The sequence below is a fragment of the Urocitellus parryii genome, chromosome 15, assembly GCF_045843805.1.
Source record: "Urocitellus parryii isolate mUroPar1 chromosome 15, mUroPar1.hap1, whole genome shotgun sequence".
Taxonomy (NCBI): domain Eukaryota; kingdom Metazoa; phylum Chordata; class Mammalia; order Rodentia; family Sciuridae; genus Urocitellus; species Urocitellus parryii.
In genome coordinates this window covers 9528863-9543787 of record NC_135545.1, presented here as the reverse complement: position 1 = coordinate 9543787, position 14925 = coordinate 9528863, and the positions used below count along the sequence as shown (strand labels likewise).

The 14925-nt window shown below is 54.4% G+C and overlaps 3 protein-coding genes across 3 annotated transcripts in view; 1 reads left to right on the top strand and 2 right to left on the bottom strand.

The window, feature by feature from the left end:
• The window catches only part of Sympk (symplekin scaffold protein), a 19446-nt gene extending 19292 nt beyond the window's left edge, over positions 1-154 (bottom strand). The window contains exon 1 of the mRNA XM_077792791.1: positions 103-154. Within this exon, the coding sequence (XP_077648917.1) occupies positions 103-154 (52 nt within the window). The remainder of the gene's footprint in view (positions 1-102) is intronic.
• An 854-nt stretch (positions 155-1008) lies between these two features.
• Npas1 (neuronal PAS domain protein 1) lies at positions 1009-7026 on the top strand. Its single transcript, XM_077792790.1, has 8 exons — positions 1009-1078; positions 1380-1652; positions 2915-3030; positions 3360-3517; positions 4034-4140; positions 4539-4686; positions 5767-5861; positions 6501-7026. The coding sequence occupies exons 1-8, from the start codon at positions 1009-1011 to the stop codon at positions 6962-6964; spliced, it is 1431 nt and encodes a 476-aa protein (XP_077648916.1). The 3' UTR covers positions 6965-7026.
• Positions 7027-7221: 195 nt separating this feature from the next.
• On the bottom strand, positions 7222-9517 carry Tmem160 (transmembrane protein 160). The gene is made up of 3 exons (XM_026410461.2): positions 9259-9517; positions 8088-8180; positions 7222-7553 (listed from the first exon to the last, which is right to left on the bottom strand). The coding sequence occupies exons 1-3, from the start codon at positions 9464-9466 to the stop codon at positions 7288-7290; spliced, it is 567 nt and encodes a 188-aa protein (XP_026266246.1). The 5' UTR covers positions 9467-9517; the 3' UTR covers positions 7222-7287.
• Between the last annotated feature and the right edge of the window lie 5408 nt (positions 9518-14925).

Below are 14925 nucleotides of genomic sequence, written 5' to 3'. Positions count from 1 at the left end.
ACCACTAAGCTACATTCTCAGTCCTCTTTGGGACAGGGCCTTCCTGAGTTGCAGAGGCTGGCCTGGGACATGTGACCCTCCTGCCTCAGCCTCCTAGCTCACCAGGATTACACAGGTGTACGCCACCTTGCTGTTTTAGTTGATTGACTCTCATTATGTCGTTAACTCAACATGCTGTTTCTGCCCCAGCTCCTGCAAAATAAAAGGAGGGCAGGGAGACTCAGAAGCCCCGGCCTCTTACAGCTTCTAGGCCTAGCCAATCCATTCAATGCAAATTGCTATCAACTTTTATCATTTCTGCAAATCTGTTGGCAAATGGGAAATTGGGGAACTTCGGTTCATTGTCTAGCTGGTTTTTGTTGGTCATCAGGTTGTTAGAGATTCCTGGAGTGGGAAGAGAAAGAAAAGGAATTTGGACAAGAGGAAGGGGGCACACAGGAAGAGTGGAAGAAGGGCTTAAAAGGGGGGGGATGGTTCAAGCCTATAATCCAGTGGCTCAGCAGGCTGAGGCAGGAGAATTGAGACGTCAAAGCCAGGCTCAGCCAAAGCAAGGCAGGCGCTAAGCAACTCAGTGAGACCCTGTCTCTAAATAAAATAGGGCTGGGGATGTGGCTTGATGGTTGAGTGCCCCTGACTTCACTCCCCAGTACCCCAGCAAAAAAGGGGGGCTCAAAGCCAGGTGGTGCATGCCTGTAACCCCTGTGACTCAGGAGGCTGAGGCAGGAGGACTGCAAGTTCAAAGCCAGCCTCAGCAACTTAGCAAGACTTGGTCTCAAAATATAAAAAAGGACTGGGGATGTGACTCAGTGCTCCTGGGATCAATCTCAGATGCAAAAAAAAAAAAAAAAAGAGATCAGAGTCAATGAGGGGGAACAGTCCAGAGGGATGAAGACTAGTGGGAGACCCGTGACCCCGGTAGAGGGGCGATGAATGGAGAGCTGTGGTCAATTAGCAATGTGGGGAGGGGGCTTGAGTGGGGACTCGGGGCAGGAGTGCAGTGGAGAAGAGATGGGGTTCCCGGCTGGGGGCGGCGGGGAGAGAAGGACCCCTGCGAGAGATTTTGGAGGTCGACGTGAATGTAGAGGCGCTGCTTTGAGGGCTCTCACGCTTTCCAGGGCTGGGGAGCTACCCCAGCGCTCGCTTTCCGAGTTCCCTGCGATCCCCGCCGGGACAGGCTGCCTGCTGCAGGGTGGGAGCGGAGAGGAGCTAGAAAACCTCGGCTGTGACAACCCGCTGTCAGCCCAGGGCCCCCTCTTCCTAGAGTAGTCAGAGTTGGAAAAACTTTAATAATCCCTGGGCACGACTCTCCCCTGGGAGGGCGCAGGAAGAACCTGTTTGTGGCCTCCATTAAGCAGATGAACGTTATTTCTGCTAAAAAGCCCAGGGTTGGCGCGGGGCACACTTGCGCGCGGGCCCCACCCCCTGGGGCGAGAGGCTGCGCGCGCACCTGACGCGCCCCTGCACTCCCCTCGGCCGGCGGCAGGTGGAGCTGACTGGCAGCAGCGTCTTCGACTACATCCACCCCGGGGACCACTCGGAGGTTCTGGAACAACTGGGGCTGCGGACCCCGACCCCCGGGCCCCCCACCCCGCCCTCCGTCTCGTCCTCTTCCTCCTCCTCTTCCTCCTCGCTGGCGGATGCCCCGGAGATCGGTAATTCCAAGGACCCCCCCAAAAGAAGGAAGCCCGGGTGAACCAGGGGGCGCCTGTTCTGCTCTGTCTCCTTTAAACGAAACCCACTCTCCCTTGAGTCACGCAAAGCAAGTCTGTAGAACGAATCGGCCTGAGCGGTGAGACTCGGCTCGCTAAAACTGCCAAACTCCCTAGAATGGCCAGGCTCCCCAGGATTTGAGTTTCAGAAAGACCTCTCTGCCTGCTGAATAAAGGTGGGAGTGACTTCGGAAAATAATCTGGCAGGCAGGCACGCGTAGGGGGACATTCGCATTGTGCTGTGCCTTTAAGTACATAATTGCATTGGATTCTAACTAAAAGCAGGAACTATTATCTCCATATTACACAGCAGAACACGGAGACACAGCACAGAGAGGTTAAATTAATTGCCCCCGGTCACACAGCTATAAGTGATTGAATTGGACTCCAGCCCAGGCTTGTCTCTCTTTCCACCAGTGGAAATTTCCACTCTTGTGGTGCAGAGAGAGAGTGTTGGAGATTAGATCCTGAAAGCTACTTTTAGCTCTGAAATGTTGGGGGCCTATGAGGTTTAACTCTCCCGTAAATTGAATTTTCCTATATTGGGTTTGCTAAACACCAGAAACACCTGGTACATCAGCAGGGACTGCCAGCTTGGGGGGGACGTCTGTTACACACGAGGAAGAAGTGTGGCTGTCTGCACCTGAACTTGAGGCTCAGAGTACTTACCTGAGCATTTTTATAAGACCATATCAGGGCTCACAGGATAATCTGGATTTTTGAGTTTCATTAGTTGCTATTCCCGAGCCTCCCTCTGTGCCAGGTCCTATGCTGGGGACAGAGTAGGGACAGTTCCATCCTCCTGGAGTTCACAGTCCAATGGGGAAGACTGACCTGGTCCTGACAGCCTGACAGTTGAAACTGGACAGAGCCCAGATAGGGGACCCGTATCCCAACAGATGGCCTAGCCTGGGGATCAGAGAGGGGCTTTCTGGAGATGTGTGAGCCGAGACCTGGAGGAAGAGGCTGCAGGACCCTGGGGAGCTGTGGTGGTGGGATCAGGAGGGCCAGGGTCTGATGGGAGCTTGAAGACCCGCCTGGCTGCAGCAGAGGGGAGATGGGCAGGTGGCAACGAGCTGCATGATCGGGTGTTCTCTGAGGGGTGCATTGGGAACCTATCGGGGTCCCAGGTCTCGTTGGCTCTGCTGTGGGTGGGGCTGTGTGACCTCTCTAGGACCCCATAACTGCCCTGCTGTCCTCCCCAGAGACCAGCCCTGCGGAGGGGCCCGCCTCCTCCCGGGTGCAGGAGCGCTCCTTCTTCATCCGCATGAAATCCACCCTCACCAAGCGGGGGCTGCACGTCAAGGCCTCGGGGTACAAGGTGGGTGTGGGCACCTGGTCCCAGCCTCTGAGGCACATCCTGTGGTCTGGGGCAGAGCTTGTGCATCCCTGCCAGCGATGTCCCTGGTCCGAGGGTGACCGAGGGAAACCTGGTGGAGGCTTCTCTAGCTATAGATGGTTTAGGGAACCAGGTCTAGGATCTGGGGGCCCCTCCTTTCCCTCCGTGCCCCAGGGCCTCTGGGTGACAGGTGGGACCTGGTGGAATGGCCTGGTTATGGTCTTCCTGCCCCTGGCCTTGCCCCGCCCCGACCATGCCCACTATCCACTGGTACCGCCTTGCTTGTCCCCAACTACACCCACCACCAGCAGGTCATCCACGTGACAGGGCGCCTGCGGGCCCGTGCGTTGGGCCTGGTGGCTCTGGGTCACACCTTGCCCCCAGCCCCACTGGCTGAGCTGCCTCTGCATGGACACATGATCGTCTTCCGCCTCAGCCTGGGTCTCACCATCCTTGCTTGTGAGAGCAGGTACCGGGGTCGGGGACTGGGGCGTGTGGATGGGGGGCGCACAGGAGACCTGAGGTTCTGTGGAAGTCAAAGGGACTGCTGGGTCTGCGGACTGGGGCATCGGGGACCTCGGGAGGAGGAAGAGCAGCGGAGGGGCAGGGTGACAGGCAGAAGGGACGCCCCCCTTCCCGCCTCGGCCTGGGTGGTATCCTTGGGGCTGGAGGAGGGCGGGGCCAACGGAGCTCCGCCCCTCCCCAGCCCTTTCCTCTGGGGCCTCTCCTCCCTCCACTCCTGCACTGGGCGGTGGGGAAGATTAACAGTGAAACAGTCCCTGTGCTGAGAGCACCATCAAAGCCCTGCTCTGCCACATGCTGGCAGCCACCCTGCGAGGGACACTATTATTATCATGCCCACTTCACAGCTGAACAGAAGCCCGGAGCCCTCAGGGCAAGGGCTTGGACCCCGGGTCACTCTGGAGCCAACTCTGTTTCCCCCCACACCATGGTCTTGGACTCCTCCCCTCTTCTGTCATCCCAGAGTCAGCGACCATATGGACCTGGGGCCCTCAGAGCTTGTGGGCCGCAGCTGCTACCAGTTCGTCCATGGACAGGATGCAACCAGGATCCGCCAAAGCCACCTGGACCGTGAGACACACCACAGACCCCCCCCCCCAAAACACAAACCAGACCTGAGTACCCTCACTGATCCCTGAAGTCCTCCTTCGGGGCTGGCCACGGTGCCTCCTGCTGCACCTGTGGTTCCAAGGGCTCAATTTGTCACACGAAGAGGGCAGCAGGAGACTCAGCAAGGACTCAGGGTGTGGGCGGAGGGCGAAAGGGGCTGTGGGGCCTCTGACCCACCCTTGAAACGCTGCAGGCTTCCGCACTTGACCACCTCTGGGCTCTGACTCTGGCTCTCTGTCTCCCTCTCTCTGCTGGTCTTTCCCTCTCTGCCCCCTCCTCCTGTCCACCATTTCTGACCCCCTCCCGTCCCCACCCTGCCCTGTCCCTTGGGTCTCTTCTGACCTCTGAGCTGGGTCCAGTGCTGGACAAGGGCCAGGTGATGACCGGTTACTACCGTTGGCTGCAGCGTGCTGGGGGCTTCGTGTGGCTGCAGTCTGTGGCCACCGTGGCTGGCAGCGGGAAGAGCCCTGGGGAGCATCACGTGCTCTGGGTCAGCCATGTGCTCAGGTGAGAGCTGCTGCTCCCCTCCTGTGGGTGCAGAGCCCAGCCCCCGAGAACTCCTCCCAAGGATTCTGCCACCTGTCCGAAGCTCAGGGTGGGGGTCTTCAGGGAGAGCCTTGGGAACAGGACAAGTCCTGAGGGGTCTGAAAACCTGAAGGGGAAAGGAGACGGTGAGAGGGAGAGCCTGGAGGGGACGGTCTCACTGACAGGACACAGAGAAGAGTTGGGAGGGAGGGGCGGGTTCATGGTGGCTTCCGGTCCAGGCTGAGGACTTGAAATTGACTCTGGGCACTGGGGAGCCATAGTAGGCTCCCACCAGGGGAGGGCCACAGAGTAGACTGACTCATGGAAAATGAGTGGGAAAGGCAGAGGAGAGAAAGCTGTTGCCATCAGAGGCCCAGCAGAAACAGGCTCGGGGCAACAGGAAGTAGGGGCATGGCTTGGGACCAGTGTATAAAGTCATGAAAGAAAAGGCTGAGGATGACTAGAGGCCTTTCATATGGGGCCCTGGGGAGCCATAGGCGGCTTTAGATCTGAGGAGGGTCAGTCAAATCTGCTTTGGGGAAAAACTCTCTTGCTACTATGAAGATGAGGGTCTGAGAAACAAAATGGGTGCCGGGGGACCAGAAAGTAGGCTGGGGCAGGTTTGGAAAATGCCAGACTCTAAGGCTGGAGGAGGGAGAGAAAGCAGTCTTCTGCTCAGATTTGGGCTCTGGAGGGGAGCCACAGTTCTGGAAGGAGATGCTGAGATCACATGAGCTCAGGGTGCCCGGGCATACCCAGACAGTAACAGCAGGAGCACAGGGTGCCCAGGGGCACCCAGACAGTACCAGCAGGCTGGCCAGTGGCTATGTGGATCTGTGTGGTTGGGCTAGAAGCCAACTTGGAGTTTGGGGGTCTGGAGAAGAGTCCCTTCAGTACTTTGGGGTGGAGGCTCCATATTCCCTGGTGCGGTCACCTGCACTCACAGTGTAGGGGGGACTTCACTTACTGCTGCAGGTGGTGTGGGGCAGGAGGGCACCTTCCCTTGCCAGAGGCTGGGCAGCCAGGGACCCCTGGCTCCCAACGCCATCCTCTTGTCCCCAGCCAAGCAGAGTGTGGCCAAACACCTCTGGATGCCTTCCAGCTTCCAGCCAGTGTGCCCTGTGAGGACACATCCAGCCCAGGGCCAGAGCACACAGGTAAGCCCCTCCCACCTGGGCCCCTGGGAAGCCCCTCAGGACTGGGAGTCCTGCAGTGTCCAGTCTGGAAGCCACATGTGGCTATTTACATTAAAATTAAAAATCCACTGGCACATGCCTGTAATCCAGCAACCAACCAGGCAGAAGGATCTCAAGTTTGAAGCCAGCCTCAGCAACTTAGTGAGGCCCTAAGCAACTTACAAGGCCCTGTCTCAAAAGAAAAAGAGTTGGGGACGGGGCTCAGTGGTTAAGAGTCCCTGGGTTCAATCCCTGCTACCAAAAAAGAATAAAAGAAAGAAAAGGAATCCACATCTTGATCATACTCCTCGCCACATGGGACAGTGCAGATCTAAAACATTTCCAGTAAGTGGAACGTTGTATTCTGGAAAGTTTCATGGATCAGCACAGGTCTAGATTGGGACTTCTCAACCTCAGCTCTACTCCTGTTTTCGGCTGGACGGTCCTTTGCTGTCCTCTGCACTGGAGGATGTTTAGCAGCACTTCTGGCCTCTGCCCACTACATGCAGTGGCCCCCCTCCCAGTGTGACAACCTCAACAAGTGTTCCCTAGCTGAGAAGGGCAGGGCGAGCCCCCAGCCCACGTGGGAAGGCTGAGGGCTTCAGAATCGACCTCTTCCAGAGCGGGAGCCCCCGGTGGAGAGGAAGCAGGTCGTCCCCGCCGACAAGGACGAGGCCCCGCAGACGCGCGGCAAACGCATCAAGGTGGAACCGGCTCCCAGGGAAAGGCAAGGCCACGAGGACAGTGGGGACGAGGAGCCCTCCAAACGGCCAGCCCCACCGCGACGGGAGTTCACGTCTGTCATCCGGGCCGGAGCGCTGAAGCAGGATCCGGTGCGGCCGTGGGGCCTGGCGCCGCCCGGGGACCCCCCACCGGCCCTGCTCCACGCAGGCTTCCTGCCGCCCGTGGTGCGGAGCCTGTGCACGCCCGGCGCCATCCGCTACGGCCCCGCCGAGCTGGGCCTCGTGTACCCGCACCTGCCGCGGCTGGGTCCCGGCCCCGCGCTCCCCGAGGCCTTCTATCCCAGCCTGGGCCTGCCCTACCCCGGGCCTCCGGGCACCAGGGTGTCGCGGAAGGGGGACTGAGGACCGCGGGGCAGTAGACCTGGGGAGGGCGTGGCGGGGCCAAGCTGTCAGCCCTCTTGAGAATTAAACGCCCGCCGGGCGGGGCTGGGGACGGGCTCCACCTCCGTCTCGTCTCCTGGATGAGCTCCACCTGCCTGCCCCACCGTCCCCACTGCCCTCTCCCCCCCCCACCCGCCCCAGTCCCCACTGCCCTCCTCCCTCGGCCCCACCTCCTCCAGGCCCAGCCTTCCCCAAGCAACAGGAACCACCACTCTGGAGCGAGGGAAGGGTCAGGTTTTAATGTCCCAGTCCTGGGGCCCGGCCGCCCAGCACCAGCCGGTCTCTTACTCGGGCGGTGGCCGGCCTGCTTCATCTGGGCCTTCGGTGCTGGCCGCCCCATCGTCCTCGGGTACCAGTTCCACATCAAGCTCTAGCTGGCCCATGTAGAGGCCCACGGCACAAGCCCAGAGCAGACTAGCGGCCAGCACGGCCCCAACGCCCGCCGCCGCGCCCCCCAGAGAGAGCTGCATGGGTCCCCGCAGCGACGCTAGGCCCACGGCATAGGAGGCGCCGCCCCACACTACACACAGGCCGCCCAGCAGGAAGAAGCCTGTGGAAGACAAGACCACGGTCAATGGAGGGCAGGGACTGGAGCACCAGCCTGGTGCTGCCCCCTTGAGGGGCTGGGGGAGATCAGGGACCAGGCTGGGCTAGGAAGGGATTGGAGCAAACCCAAGGGTGGATTAGGGGGCTGGAGCAGTTCAGGGCCAGGACCAAGGTGGCTGCGCATAAACGGGAATGGGGTGTCCATGCTTGGAAGTGAAGTCCAGGAGAGTGAGGGCTGGTCTGGGAGCAAAGAGAATGCTGGAGGGGCAGAGGCAGGGCCATGCAGGAGGGCTGGACAAAGGCTCTTCATCTCTAAGAAATCAGATTGGAAGAGGAAGCCCCATAGCCATGCCCTGGGCCACCACTTGAGGGATCTGTGCCCCAGAATAGGGGTGGGTGGGAGGCCCACACTCACCAGTGTGTCCCGTGGAAGAGTGAGAGGCTCTACATTTATAACTGGGGGAGGGGCAGGAGGGAGTCCATGTTGAGAGGGAGCACCCTCACTCCCTTGAGAGAGAGAGCAGGGGTCTACACTCACCATAGGCTGCTTCCCGACCCATGTCACTCTGCATGAAGGAGATGACCCCGATGCCAGATGCCAGGAGGCCATTGCGGAACCAGGAGAGGAAGGCTGGAGAGAGGGGGAGATGGAAGCTCAATGTCAGCCCAGCCTGACTCCCACTCCCAACCCCCACCCCACCCAGAGAGTCAAACCCTAGGCCTTTCCCTCATCCCACTTCCACCCCATCCAGCCCCCCACCAAACCCTGTCACCTCAATCTCTCACCCCATCACTGAGCCCCTCTCCCCCAAATTCTGCAACACCCGAGATTCAAGTTAGTCTGCAGAACCTGGAGGGCAATTTAGAGCCCAAAGTAAAGAATCTCCATCTGAAGGCAGGAAAACCCCAAGAGGTGGTCCTGGTCACCCTCCTGCCCACATGGTATCTCCATGGCCCCCCCTCTCACTTCTTTCTCAGACACCTGGAATAGGCTCCTCCCACCCAAGCCTTTCTCCAGCTTCCCTCTTCACCTTCCTCCAAATGCCACCCTCTCCTACCGGGTATGGTCGTCCTCAATGCATCCACATCTCCCCACCACCCCCGCTCAAATTCCTGCGTGGTGTTGGCAGGCTGGTCCCATTACAAGACCCCACACTATCCCACTATACCTCCAAACTGCCACCCCCACCCCTTGTTGAGTTCCCTCCCCCTGCAGCATAGATCACCTCTCCCTCCAATCAGACCAGAACTTTTCTTCTATTGGCTGTGCCCTCCTCCAATCCGGAGCGTCCCCATCTTCTGCGGGGAGCCACACTCCCGCTTTATACCGAGTGGTCGCCTCTACAATTCGAATGGACCCCACTTGCAAACAACTCCCTCACTCTTAGGCTGCCTCTGCAAACCGCTTTCATGCAGAAAGGCGCAATTCTATCAAGCTGCCTCTCCTCGTCGGACCACCGCTTCCGATCCCTCCTGCACCTCATTAACCCGAGCACTCCTCCTACCGCAAGTCCTTGCCCTATGCGGACCTCCTGCGCTCCTCGACCAGGGTTTCTCTGCGCTTATACGGAAGCCCTTCTCCCTGCCGAGCCCAGGCCCTGTTTCCAGCAGGAACCGCACGCACCCTCGTCCCCGCACACATACGCCCACCGCTCAGCCACACGGTCCCCCGTCTCTCACCCGAGCTGACCCCATTCCCTACCACAGACCTGTCTCGTGAGCCTTTCGGAGGAGCCAGGCGTCCGCGCGGTCCAGTTCGGACACTGGGGGCGGAGAAGCTCCGGCGCGGGGACCGTGGCCGGGGGCGAAGGACCCCCGGGCGCCCCCACTCCGGGGCCGCTGAGGCGGCAGCAGCGCCCCCCGGAAGCGGACTCGGGCCAGGCGGGCGACCCGAGCCCACCACCAGCCGCCTCCCATGGTTCGCACTACAGCCGCCGCGCGCCGCCCCGCCCCAAGAGCCGCCTGTAGGCTGCAAGACACGTCACTCAGAAGCAGCGGCCCTCCCATTAGGTTTTCGCCCGCCACTCAGGTCCGGTAACCATTGTCCATTGGTCAGAATGGTGATGATTCCTCCTCTGTCATCTGTGCCGGTAGTGTGCGTCCCACCTTGCTTTTACCACTCGACTACGAATCCCAGCGATCATTGCGTCGGGGGAGGCCTCTCTCCAGAAGCCGGCAGCGCGGTGTCTGCTGGGACTTGTAGTTTTAAACATAATCCCAAAGGCGAAAATAAACATCCAGGAGCTTAATGTAGAATCTTTGCAATACTCTGGGGAGTCCAGAGAGTAGAGTAAAACTCCTCAGTAAGCTGACCAACGAGCGATTATACTACTACTATTTTGTATTCCTCTCTAGTCTTTTTAGGTAGATGTAAAATAAGATGCTGTTTGACAAATTTTTTTTTTCCAGATAACTTTACTGTGAACCTTGAATTGTGGTATCATAATTTTTCCCATAACATTTAAATTTATAGTCTTAAAAACATTGTTTATTTTTGAACATGGTGCTAAATGCAGGGTTCAATGATAAGTAAACCCCAACCAGTCCCCTAGCCAGTTTCCATCCCCTATTTAACACCATCATATTTAATGTTCCTATGGATACATTATAAGAAAATACCAGAAGTGATTGATCCGGACGCCTCTGTTGGATACCAAGGTTGTTTCCATTTTTTCCCTGCTATAGACATATGTAGTTTCCTTTAAGGTCTAAGCCTCTGGTTTTAGGAGGGACAAGATTCCACTGGGGGGCTCGGGTTGTAGTGGAGCGCTTGACTAGCTTGTATGAGGCACTGGGTTGGTTCCTCAGCTAGGCCAACGCTTTGCTGCTGAGCTATATTCCAGCTCATGTCAGGTCCATGTACTTAAAGGAAAAAAAAAAGAGGCAGATAAAAAGAAAAAAAAGAGGCAGATAAAACGTTTAAAAACATCCCACTGGCAAACTTTAGCATCGTGTTTCTGCCACTGGTTGCTCTCTTGGCTTTCTATACACTCACTACACCATGACATAATTATCTTAATACTTCTCTGTCTGTGAGCTTCCAGTGGATGGGGTACTTAACTGACCCATCTCCATGTCCCCCACCCAACACAGGGGAGGGACTAAGTCAATAATAGCAAACACTTACTGATGGCTTTCTCTGTGCCAGCAATTGTGCTAGGCACATTATGTACATAATGGTTGTTTAGTCCTCACTGCAACCCTAAGAGAAACTGGAATGTTCCCTGTTTTATAGAGGGAAACAGCAAAGCTCAGAGGACTGGGATAATAGAAGCTAATTTTTTTTTTTTTTTTTTTTTTTTTTTTTTAGAGAGAGAGAGAATTTTTATTATTTATTTTTTAGTTCTCGGCGGACACAACATCTTTGTTGGTATGTGGTGCTGAGGATCGAACCCGGGCCGCACGCATGCCAGGCGAGCGCGCTACCGCTTGAGCCACATCCCCAGCCCAGAAGCTAATGTTAATTGAGCTCAATGTGTCAATCACTGTTCCACTGCCTTGTATAGAGGACCCCATTAAATCTTCAAAATAGCTTCATGTAATACCATTATTATTCCCATTTTTCAGAGGAGATAGAGGTTAATCACTACCCTTAATCACATAGCTAATTAAACATTTTTAATGCCAAATTACTAGCCACTGTGCCATACCACTTATATGCATTCATGCATTCATTCATTCAACAAGTATTTACTGAGCAGCTGAACATAGGAGCTCATGCCTATAATCCTAGTGACTCAGATGGCTAAGATAGGAGGACCACAAGTTTGAGGCCAGCCTCAGACACTTAATGAGACCCTGTCTCAAAATAAAAACATAAAAATGGCTGGGGATGTACCTCATTGGTAAAGTGCCCCTAGGCTAAATCACCAGCATCAAACCAACCAACCAACAAATAAACACACATACAAACATACACACACACACACCAAAAAAAAAAAAGTTTAAGTATTTACTGAGCACATTTGGCATAAGTCAGTAAACAAAACAGACAAAATTTTCTGCTCTGAATTCCCTCATTCTGATAAAAGGCATCTACAAAACAGCTACAACTAAGCCAGGCACAGTGTGCTGGCCTGTGATCCATCACTCTGGAGGCTGAAGCAGGAGAATGGCAAGTTCAAAGCCAGCCCCAGGAACTTAAGGAGGCCTTGAGCAACTTAGTGGGACACTGATTCAAAATAAAAAAAAATTAAGCTGGGTGTGGTGATGAACACCTGTAAAATCCCAGCAAGACCCTGTCTCAAAATTAAAAGGGCTGGGGATGTGGCTCAGTGATAAAGCAACTCTAGGTTTAATCCCCACTATACCCCCCAAAAAATAATAATAAATAGGGCTAAGGTTGTTGCTCGTGGTTAGGCACCCCTTGGTCTAATTCCTGGTATAAAAAGAAAGAAAAAGATAAAGGAGAAAGAGGAAGGAAGGAAAGAAGGAAGGAAGGGAGGGAGGGAAGGAGGGATGAAGGAAGGAGCTACTAGTCCCCTCCCCAACCCCGCCCCAGAGCTGTGAAGTGAACCAGAGCTCAGTGCATGCTAGCAAGTGCTATACCACTGAGCACCTCCTCAGTCCATCAGCCAATAATGGTGAAATATTGACTGCTTTGCCCTAAGATTTAAAAAAGAAAAGAATTCCATTATTTCCACTTCTGATCAACATTGTATTGGAGGTGATAAATATTGCAACAAGTCAAGAAAAAGAAATAAAAGATGTAAAAATCAGAAAAAAGCAACACTTTCTCTATTTATTCATGATGTGATTATTTAGATATTCCTAATAAATTAACTAAACAAAATTAAAACTAACAGGTGAATTCAGCTAGGTTGCAGACATCAAGGTTGATATACCAAAAAAGTGTATATCACTCAGCAAAAGTGAGGTGCTAAGCAACTCAGTGAGACCCTGTCTCTAAATAAAATACAAAATAGACCTGGGGATGTGGCTCAGGGGTCGAGTGCCCCTGAGTTCAATCCTCAGTACTTAGGAATAATTTTAATAAAATAAGGTAAGATTCCTATACCCAAATCTACAAAATACACAGAAGACACATTAAAGAAGGTCTACATCAATGGAGAGATGTACCATGTTCATAGATGGGAAAACTGTTTTCCCTGATGTAACTCACAGTCCCCAAGGGGAGGCAGAAAATAAGCAATTAGCATGCCAAATAAGTACATTATAGAATTCCAGAGAGGGCATCTGACCTAGCCTGGATGTAGGATGGGCAAGGAGACATTTAAGATGAAGTCTGAAGTGTTAAGTAGGCACAGACCAAGTAGAGAGAGATCAGACTTGCAGAATGAACCTGTGGAATACAACTGAGTGTAAACGGGAACATAACCAATAAAATAAATTCCACTTATTTACCATCACAAGATGGTTTCTTGGATAACACACACACAGACAGCTGTGACAGCATTTTTCTGAGATGCCCTAGAGTATATGGAGGTCTTTGGAAGCTAGAATGGTGTCTACTCCTCTCTTCCCACTCCTAACCCTGCCCAGAGGGAGGAATGGGTAATCTTGGCTTTCCCAGGTCACCCTGTTTCATTTACCTCTAAACCCCTGATCCTGTGCACTGGGGAGCCATGGAGGGTTCAGGTGGAGAACAGAGAACTTATGTGTTGAGAAGGTCCCCTGCCTCCCTGTGGAGGATGGTTATGGGAGGGAGGGACCAGAAACAGGAGCCGGCTGGTGATCCTGTCGACAGCTATCCATTTCCCTCCACTCTTTCCCTATCCAAACCCTTATCATCTTTCACCTGGACATGGAAACCCGCCTGCTCAGTGGTCTCCAGTCTCCCTAAGCGGGCCTCTTCATTTATTATTTCATCAAATATTTATTGAGTACAAATGATCCTTAACTTATGATGGGATTCCATCCCAATGAACCTGTCAGAAGTTGAAAATGCGATTAAAGGGCTGGGGCTGGGGCTCAGTGCCTAGCATGTGTGAGGCACTGGGTTCAATTCCCCGCACCCCATAGAAATAAAAAAAAAAAAAGTCCATTGACAACTAAAAAAAATTTTTTTTAATTTTAAAAAATGTGTTTAATATGCCTGTGAACACCACAGCCCAGGCTCATGTACCTCAAAAATCCTCAGAACACAAATCAACACCCAGGTGGGCAAAATCATTTACATAAAGCCTATTTATTTATTCATTCTTCATTCATTTTTCAGTATTGGGGACTGAATCCAGGTGCTCTCCCACGGAGCCACATCTTCAGCCCTTTTTATTTTTGATTTTGAGACAGAACCTTGCAAAGTTGCTGAAGCTGGCCTTGAATTTGTAATCCTCCTGCCTCAGTCCCCCGAGTCCCGGGATTACAGGAGTGTCCCACCACCATGCTGGCACAAAGTCTGTTTTCATAATGAAGAGCTGAATATCTCAGGGAGAAACAGGATGACCGTGTGGGTGCTCATCCTCCACTCGCAGAGCTGAAAGCACCATCATCACCTGATGTTATGGGGAGCACTCAGTGGGCAGCACTGGCCTCTTACGGGCCAGGCCCTGGGCTCAATCCGTGGAACCAGAGACATGCTCACAAAAAGTCATATGTCAGACCATCTGCAGCTGGGGACCATCTGTAGACACGACGTCTCACATTTAGTTTGAGGCCCTGGGGCTGTAGCACTAAAGGACGCGGGGAAAGGATCTTCGGTCCCTGCCCCTGTGGCCATGATGCTCCTCAGAGCTGCAGGTCACAAGGAAAACTGGATGTGATCCCTTGAAGAAAATCAGAGTGAGGAGGGGACGGATGATGGAGAATGGGACAGTCAGCCACCATCTGGCCCCAGAGACCCTCACGGCCCAGGGACGAGGTCTTCTCCCACTTACCACACAGCACAAGGGACTGGGGTGGCTTCTGAGGAGTGGTCTTAAAAGACAAGATGGCATGGTGTCCCCCTCCCTGTCCTGGGTCACATTCTCTATGGAAATCTAGCCACCGTGCTGCAAAGACCCTCCAGCAGCCTTGTGGAGGGGGCCCCAGGAACCAAGGCCCCCAGGCAATGGCCAGCGCCCACCTGCCAGCCACAGGTGAGCCTCCCTCATGTGGATCCACTGGCCCGGCCAGAGCTCTGGATAACTGCAGCCCCAGCCTGAAGACCTGAGAGTCTGAGTCAGAACCACCCCGTTTGGCCACTCCAGGAATCATCAGAAACTGTGCTTATAATTGGTTTAAGCTGCTGAATTTTGAGGATGTGATGTGAGTAGCAAGGAGGAATCGGCCATGACTCGAGGAGAGCTCCAGGCAGAGGAGACAAGTAACTGCAAAGGTCCTGGGGTTGGTTAGAGAAATGGCACAGAGGCCACTTTGACTGCAGCCTAGAGAGTGATGAGGAGAGAGGAAGCCAGAGGGGGGATGGGGAGGGGAGG

What these genes read in the sequence shown, in the direction of transcription:
- Npas1 (XM_077792790.1), top strand. Translation starts at nt 1,009, where the DNA reads ATGGGGTTCCCGGCTGGGGGCGGCGGGGAGAGAAGGACCCCTGCGAGA. An exon ending in ATCCTTGCTTGTGAGAGCAG is followed by an intron (nt 3,518 to 4,033) that starts GTACCGGGGTCG and finishes CTGTCATCCCAG; the next exon opens with AGTCAGCGACCATATGGACC. An exon ending in TGGGTCAGCCATGTGCTCAG is followed by an intron (nt 4,687 to 5,766) that starts GTGAGAGCTGCT and finishes TCTTGTCCCCAG; the next exon opens with CCAAGCAGAGTGTGGCCAAA.
- Tmem160 (XM_026410461.2), bottom strand. Translation starts at nt 9,466, where the DNA reads ATGGGAGGCGGCTGGTGGTGGGCTCGGGTCGCCCGCCTGGCCCGAGTC. An exon ending in CCGAAAGGCTCACGAGACAG is followed by an intron (nt 8,181 to 9,258) that starts GTCTGTGGTAGG and finishes CCCTCTCTCCAG; the next exon opens with CCTTCCTCTCCTGGTTCCGC. An exon ending in GGGTCGGGAAGCAGCCTATG is followed by an intron (nt 7,554 to 8,087) that starts GTGAGTGTAGAC and finishes TGTCTTCCACAG; the next exon opens with GCTTCTTCCTGCTGGGCGGC.